General features: G+C 38.8%; 1 protein-coding gene across 1 annotated transcript; it reads left to right on the top strand.

Moving 5' to 3' along the window:
* Window positions 1-566: 566 nt before the first annotated feature.
* Window positions 567-6,198, top strand: NDUFA11 (NADH:ubiquinone oxidoreductase subunit A11). The gene is made up of 4 exons (XM_072405198.1): window positions 567-717; window positions 2,633-2,725; window positions 4,929-5,051; window positions 6,010-6,198. The coding sequence occupies exons 1-4, from the start codon at window positions 639-641 to the stop codon at window positions 6,123-6,125; spliced, it is 411 nt and encodes a 136-aa protein (XP_072261299.1). The 5' UTR covers window positions 567-638; the 3' UTR covers window positions 6,126-6,198.
* Window positions 6,199-7,519: the final 1,321 nt, after the last annotated feature.

Here is a 7,519-nt window from a genome sequence, read left to right on the forward strand (position 1 = left end):
AGTTTCTGGAGTAGTAGGCTATAAATAGAATGTGAAGTAGGAACAAAATTTATGGTAGGAATCACACTATAGTACCGGTAGCACTGGAAATTCTATCAAGCTAAGGAGTACACCTGCTCTAGGGATAACTGCCTAAGAAGGGATATTCCCTTTGTTTTGGGAGATTTCCTCAACCCTGTGGTAGTGGTGGCAGTGCTACACAGCAATAGAAAAAAAATAATCTTTACCAAAATATACAATACGCTTTTATTGCATGTCAATGCACATAATCATGCATTAAATCTGATACATAGGACAGCAATCTGCTCTGATTAGTGCATGCATGGGACTGCTGAAATAAGACATCCAACTCTTAGCACCCGTGTGATCTGGAACAGTTAGAAGTGGAGTAAGGGTTTACAAATTTTGCAATTTGCGCACAAACATATAATGTGTGCAGTCACACTAGGTTTTGCACAATCTTTTTTTCACTAGTACGCTTTTTAATACAGCTTTAAAGAGGGACGACAACCGCAACATGGTTGCTCACCTAGTATGAAAGACGACCTCCCCAATATGGCGGCGCGCTTGTGGTTCACGCATAGGACGTCCCGACGTAAGTACGTCGCCAGTTCGGTGTCCTTGTCTCTAGTAACAAGATGGGGTACTGGGATATTCCGGATGGAACGCAGTGCCTTGAAAAAACATGGATAGCAACGAAACTGGCCGCTGCTGTGGGTATGTGCCGTATAATAATGTAGTGGGGAGTACGTTTGCTTGTTCGTAGCTCTGGACAGCTAGGAGTGGCCGATATATGGAGGATAACCTTCGCTGTGTACTCCTGTCAGGGCTGAAGACATTGTGCCTGTGACAGCGAAAGTTCTCACGTTACTGCTCGAACACTTGGGTGAAAGAGGTGATTGAGTGTAATCATGATTGAGTAAATCATGCTACCTGCACTCTGTAAAAGAAGATGTTTGAAATAAACCCTGTCCTATAAGAAAATGTTTAATGAAGCAAATATCTGAAACTAAATAATGCCCCAATACTCCTTTCTGCCCTAATACCCCCCTGCCCTACCCATGTCAGTGAGCCCAGCTTTAATCAGTAGAATAAATCTTTGTCCTCTGTTCCACCCGTCACTGGAAACGTTCCCTAAACATTGTTTCCTGGGACAGAACTTGTGCAAATTTTTCTAAGCTCAAATCATCATTGTCTTGCAATAAGCTCCTCATCTGACGCACACAGGTCTGTCTGGAGCTTCTGTCATCTGCTGGGCAGGTGAAGTTCCATTCACCTAAGGCAATAATAATGTGGCACCATCACAGTCCCCGCTATATGACACAGGTGTCCGATAAAGATTCCTGAAGATTTATTGGCTGCAGCGCTTGTTCGGTGGCTGTCAGGCTTTTGGGAATTGCAATAATCTGTGAGAAAAGTCTCTAGGAATTGCTGCCCACCAGACTAGTACGTGTTAAATATAAACAAGTACCGGTACATCATGCAGGTAATTCTATTGGTTTACTCAGGGTATAGTTTTTTTTTTAATGAAAAATGCGTATGTATAAATTAAAGTAGTGTAAAGGGTTAGGCTGTGCATTCTGGAAAGAAGCGGTGGTGCAGGTCTGTCTCATACTAACTTATAAAGAATAATATCTGTGTGCAGACCCTGCTGGCATCTTTCTCTGGACATCCCAGAGATGGCAGAAATCCCCTCCCCGGCAAGATGATACAGTACATTGAGAGACACCAGTACTTTGGAATTTAAAAAAAATCTTTTGGTAACACATTTGACTTGTCCTATGTAAAAAAAAAAATCATATGTAAACATTTAAACTTGTAAAAGTAATATAGTATCCAATTCCATGACAGCACAGCACATGCCGATTGTAAGAATAGGTTACTGGTGTTTTAATGCTGCATTTTTTTTAGAGAAATATAGACCAAAAACAGTGCAACATAGTATACAGTAAAACTACACTGCATTACATACATGATTTTTTTTTGCTTTTACCAGTTTTTGAATTACCAGTGATCCTGCTAGTGATCCCCCTTCTCCCACAGACTGACAATGCTCAATTCACTGCAGCTCTGTCACCTTTCCCTGCACTGTAGCCATAGGGACTTTATCGCTGCCTCATCTTACACAATTGTTTTTAATGGGCACCATAGTACTTACATTTCCAATGAGCTCCCTATAGGGTGGACAGGACAGTACCGCAACCCCTTATTCTCTATAAAGGTAAATACTTGTATGCTGATTGGATTTACATGGAAAGTGAGAGTAAACTTGTGGGAAACTTAAAAGTAAGAAACCAGCAGGTGGATAGCTGACAATTCATCCAATTGCATACATAGTTTCTATTCACAAGTTTATATGGAAGTGGTGACCATCCAAAGTTGCTCTTTGAGGTAAAGTGGGCAGCTACCTCCACGTTGCAGTGCTAATGTCTACTGTCTGCTATTGTCCACTATTAGGAAGTATGCTGAGAGATTGGCGGATCATAAAAGCAATGTTATATTTAGGTAATCCTTCTTTTGAAGAGCTCTACTAATTGATTGTCATGTGGACCATCTGATATACATAATTTGAGTAACTGACCTGGAGCAAGTTTTCTCTTTTGTAACCTTTACCTTTTTTTTTCTCCATTAGGTGCAGCAGGGTCGGCATATAACGTAGTCCTTTTCCCATCTAAGACAGTACTGGAGGGCATTCGAAGAGCAGGAGGTGGAACACTTACTATGGGTATGTTTTATTCAATTTCATTTACTGCTATCCATGCAATATGGTAGAGTTTTAACCCCTTCCTCTCTGCCATGTTTAAAAAAAAAAATATACATTAAAAACCATACCACGCTGGTTTAACTGGTGGCTCTCAGTCCTGGTTGTTGGTGTCAGAGGGGAGCAGAGCCATCAATAAATAACCAAATGCTGTGCTTCCCAAATCATGTAATCATCACTCTGTCAGCTTGACACCATGATCACATGTAAGCTGAAGGCCTTGTGAAGAAAATGAAAAATTTTTGTTTGCAGAAAAACATAATCAGTCATAATTTATCCTATCACCAGCAATATTTTCACCCATGATGGCTATTTCCAGCAGGATTGCTAGCAGACCATTTACCTTTTCCTATGGATTTGTTTTCTTTATGGCCTGAACACCAAGATGTCACTCCCTAACTTCTCCCACACTAGTAAGGTTCTGCAGGATTCCATGTCACAAAGGAGCAATATTGACATAGGTTAAGCGGTTCTCTTGCAACTGTAGCAGAATCCCCCATCTGACATTACCCTTACAGGATCTCAGAAATATTGAACATTTTTGTAAAGTATACTGACCTGTAGTAAGTTGACTTGATCAGTATTTTCTCAAGCATGCTTTGGAGGGTCACATGTTCTCATGTCACCATATGAGGGATAGACTACTCCTCCTATTATTAAAAAATCTCTTTGTAGCAAAATACTTTTACAGAACTGGTCAGTAATTGTTTCCTCTGGCCAAAGGAGACACAATTCTTAAAACCTGGTAAGAAGGATGCTCATCTCACGGATCTTACCTACAGTCCTACACGCGCCCTCATTGCCTCCACCTTTCTAAATGGAATTGTCCTCTCTGTCCTTTGCCCCCCCCTTCCATTTTATTGGTAGCAAGAGGTCTGGGGATACTCCCAGTTTATTTCTATCCCTCTGTCTGTGGTTCAATACAGGTCTTTGGAAGTACCTACTTGGACATTCACAAGACTGGCCGCATACAGAAGATTTTTTTTTTTTTTAGCAATGGCTGTGTGATTTTACTCTTTTTATTGTAGAAAGGTGAAAGCACCTAACCAATTATAGTGGAATCTCCTATTATATCTTCTTCTATAGTATAAATATAATCAGAAATCAAAATGGAAATGTACAGTAAATGCTGATAGTCTAAATACTTTAACCTTTTTATCAATAAAAGCTAAATAAACTCACATATTTAACCCCGAGCAGTAATCCCCAGCGTGGCTCGGGGTAAAAAACACCTGCTGAAAGCGGTAACCCCGCTTTCGTAGCTAAAAACATTAAAAATAAAGACTTACCTGGTCCCATCGGTGTCCTCCAGAGTCCTGCCCGTCCTCTGGCCGCATCCTCTACCTCCGATCTGTCCCTCGGCGAGTGCGCTGACGTTCCCCAAGAGTTCCCGGTGACGTCGGTGCATGCGGGAGCGTGGCAGGAATTTGAAGTTATTCTGTATTGGATTCAATATAAAATAACTATTGAATCCAATACAAAGTCATTATTTATATATATATATATATATATATATATTTATACTACTGTACAGTTATAGTACAGATTTCAGTATTTTTTATTTATTTATGTACCCCTTTTATACATAAAAATCCGGACAGAAATGAACCGTTAAGGAGGTTAGATGCTATCTAGAGCTTTATAACACCTCCGTTCTTGCAGAAATTCAGTAAGAAATTCAGAGTTGTCCAGTGTCCTCTGCACACTTTTTTGGTATCTGAAAGAATCCTATTAGTTTTCATCATGGGTTACAGAATTATAATTCTTTATGTTGTAGACATATGGCCATGTGCGTGGTTTATAAGACCATGAGAGATTATGGACAGGGCCTGACAGCACTTTAAAAAAGTTGTGTGTTGTTAGCTATTCACAGGGCTTTAAAAGGGGCTTCCAAATGGAAATGGGAAGGTCAGCTTCTCTGCCACCCATCACCAACTCCCCCTGCACCCAAGCACATTTGGTGTCCACTTTTTTCTTTTAAACAGATTTATTTAACCCTTTTTCCACCCTTTTTCTTAACCATTTAACAAATCAGCTTTCTACATTTTTATACAAAAGACATGAATTTTTAAATTTTCACTATATGACCCAGCAACATCCACATAATGAGAGAAATGCAAACCTTGTTATGTTTGTATTTTAGTGATGAGTTTCTATTCTTTCCTAGCTTCACTTGGAGCAATCTTTGGTATAACTACCTGTGTAACAGCCCAGGTTCGTGAAAAGCCAGATGACCCAATAAACTATTTTATAGGTGGATGTTCCTCTGGAATACTCCTAGGAGTAAAAGGTAAGTTAACTTTAATTTCATATAAAGGTATTCTGTTGTAATAAGGAAATCAATAAATAGTATAAAATAATAGATATAGATAATAGTTTAGAAAGGACTACAGTCTAATACAGCGAAAATTTTGGTGATCTGCAGCTCTGGCCGGTGCGCCCACCAGCAGGGTCAGGAGAAGGATTGCAGGCTCAGGGTGGTGGGCGACCACCTGCGATGGGAGAGTGGGCTGGTTCTGGCATCACAATGTCACTATGGGGGAAATTTCGTCCCCTTTTCAGTGACTCTAAGCTCCCCGTGCATCTGCGATCCAGACCCCGTAATTTTTAGTGGTCCATAGGCCCGAAAACGAAGTCAATGAAAGCAGAGCAGGTAATAGTGATATATATATATATTTATAGTTTCCACTGTTCCTACACTTTTACTATGCTTATCAAGCCAATGAAATTAAAGTAATGAAACTTGGCAACGTATGCATATAATTTAATTGAATTCCTTAAAAAGTGCACCATTTTTGCTGTAATAAACACAATGCTAATAACAAGAATGGTAAAACTTTTTTACAAACCTGTGATAATAAAAATATAGGAGCTATTATTTTTGATTTGGGATTTTAAAGGTGTAACTTATATCTGCCTAAAGTCTGGGGGTCATAATCTTCGCTTCACTACATAGTTGATCATTGATTGGAATAAGTATGTAGAGGAATGTAGAATTTTCAGTGGCTGAACACTTGTTATATGTTTATGGTTCTCCAGATACTAAAGTCAGGATAAGTCGGAGGATGAAGTCAGGGTCAGGATGAGAGCCTCGGAGCCTACTCCTTAATAAACCAAGTTGGCAGTCTCAGCTGTTAAATTGTTAGCTCACAGGCTATCATTGACATCAAGTTTCTCCATTCGGCTGTATTTTAATGTACACAGATTGAATAAATAATAAGTGACAGAGAATTCTTTTCTATTCACAGCTCACAGCTATTCAACTGGGACTACAGCATGTCTTGCACTTGGAGGACTTGCTTTGCTTGCGAAGTGTTCAAAAAAAAATGGCTGGGAATGGATTCCATCTGAACCAAAACTCTGAAACTTTGTATCTATGTCTTGTGATAATGCTGCAGAAAATATATACACATATTAATAAACTCTTGATAAATTTGTCCCAGTTTATGGATGCTGAATTGTGTATGCTGTGGATCGATATTGTAGTACACAGCTGTGGTCTGTGCTTCTCCATATGGAATAAGTAACCTTGCATTCAGAATTAAATCCCCTGACCCCTATATGCCATCCAGTACTAGCTGTAGGATATACATAAATAGCTTTTGAAATAAGTGAAGGGCTCTTTTATGCACTATTTATGTATCTTTACACTAAAGAACAGTTTTGTTTAAAATGGTTAATTTCAACACAAAAGGAAGATCTAATGTCCTTTTAAAGCAAAATGGTATTCCTAATATAAATAAAACATTAGACCTTTTAATATGGAATAGAGTAGGAAAGGGATAAAACTGCTCTCTGTATTTTTTCTGCTATCTGTGTCTCATTAGGGAGATTTGCATTACTTCCTGTCCTCTAAATTCAAAAGGTAGTGAGAGGAAATATTTTCAATGTAAGGAAACATGTTTTTTAAAGAAAGATTCCCCCTCTATTCCTGTTCTGATTGCTAACTAGAACACAGACTACAATGAAAACCTGATAGACTTCAACACCTCATTGCTATATTCTAATAATTCAAATGAATTTCTTTTGTTGTATTTCATAAATATGCAGTAAACTGACATTATTGCTTACTAATTTTTTGGCCCCATGATGGCCACCCCTAGAGGTTGAGGATTGAAGGATGGGCTGCATTTAATATTTAACATCTGAGCAGAACAACTGTGCTAAAGAATATAACGTTATAGCTATGTTGATAAAAACAAAGTAGCCCCTTCTTGTTAGCTGGATAAAGGTCAATGAAATGTAAAGCTATGCTGTGGAAAACAAAATTGATTGATAGAAGAGTTCATTATGGTAGGGGGCATTTCTCCTTTCTTGTCAGTCCTAAAATACATGAGAAAGGTGTTACATGATATTGTCATGAGGTGCTACTAAAAGTGCTCATCTCTGAAGGGGGTCCAATTGTGATCACTGTCTCACTGCCCTTATGCACCAAGATCAGGTGGAAGGTTTATATGTTAGGCTCATTCAAACTTTGATGTGAGGGAGTAAATGAGTTGTGGTGGCAGATATGAACAGTATTATCCGTTACTGGGAAATGTTTTCATGTACTTATTCCATCATTCAAGCGTAAGGGTCAAGCCCAAAAGATGTGAGATTGTTGGTCGAAGTTGTTTAGGTTATCTCACATCTATGGATAACTACTTCCTATTGTCCATCCCTATTTAATGTTTTACAGATGGAAAGAAATATATATAAAAAAAAACCCAGCGGAGATTGTAACATCTTGATGCAAAGCACTAGGCAACTTTTGTTGCA

The sequence above is a fragment of the Pyxicephalus adspersus genome, chromosome 3 (assembly GCF_032062135.1).
Source record: "Pyxicephalus adspersus chromosome 3, UCB_Pads_2.0, whole genome shotgun sequence".
Classification (NCBI taxonomy): domain Eukaryota; kingdom Metazoa; phylum Chordata; class Amphibia; order Anura; family Pyxicephalidae; genus Pyxicephalus; species Pyxicephalus adspersus.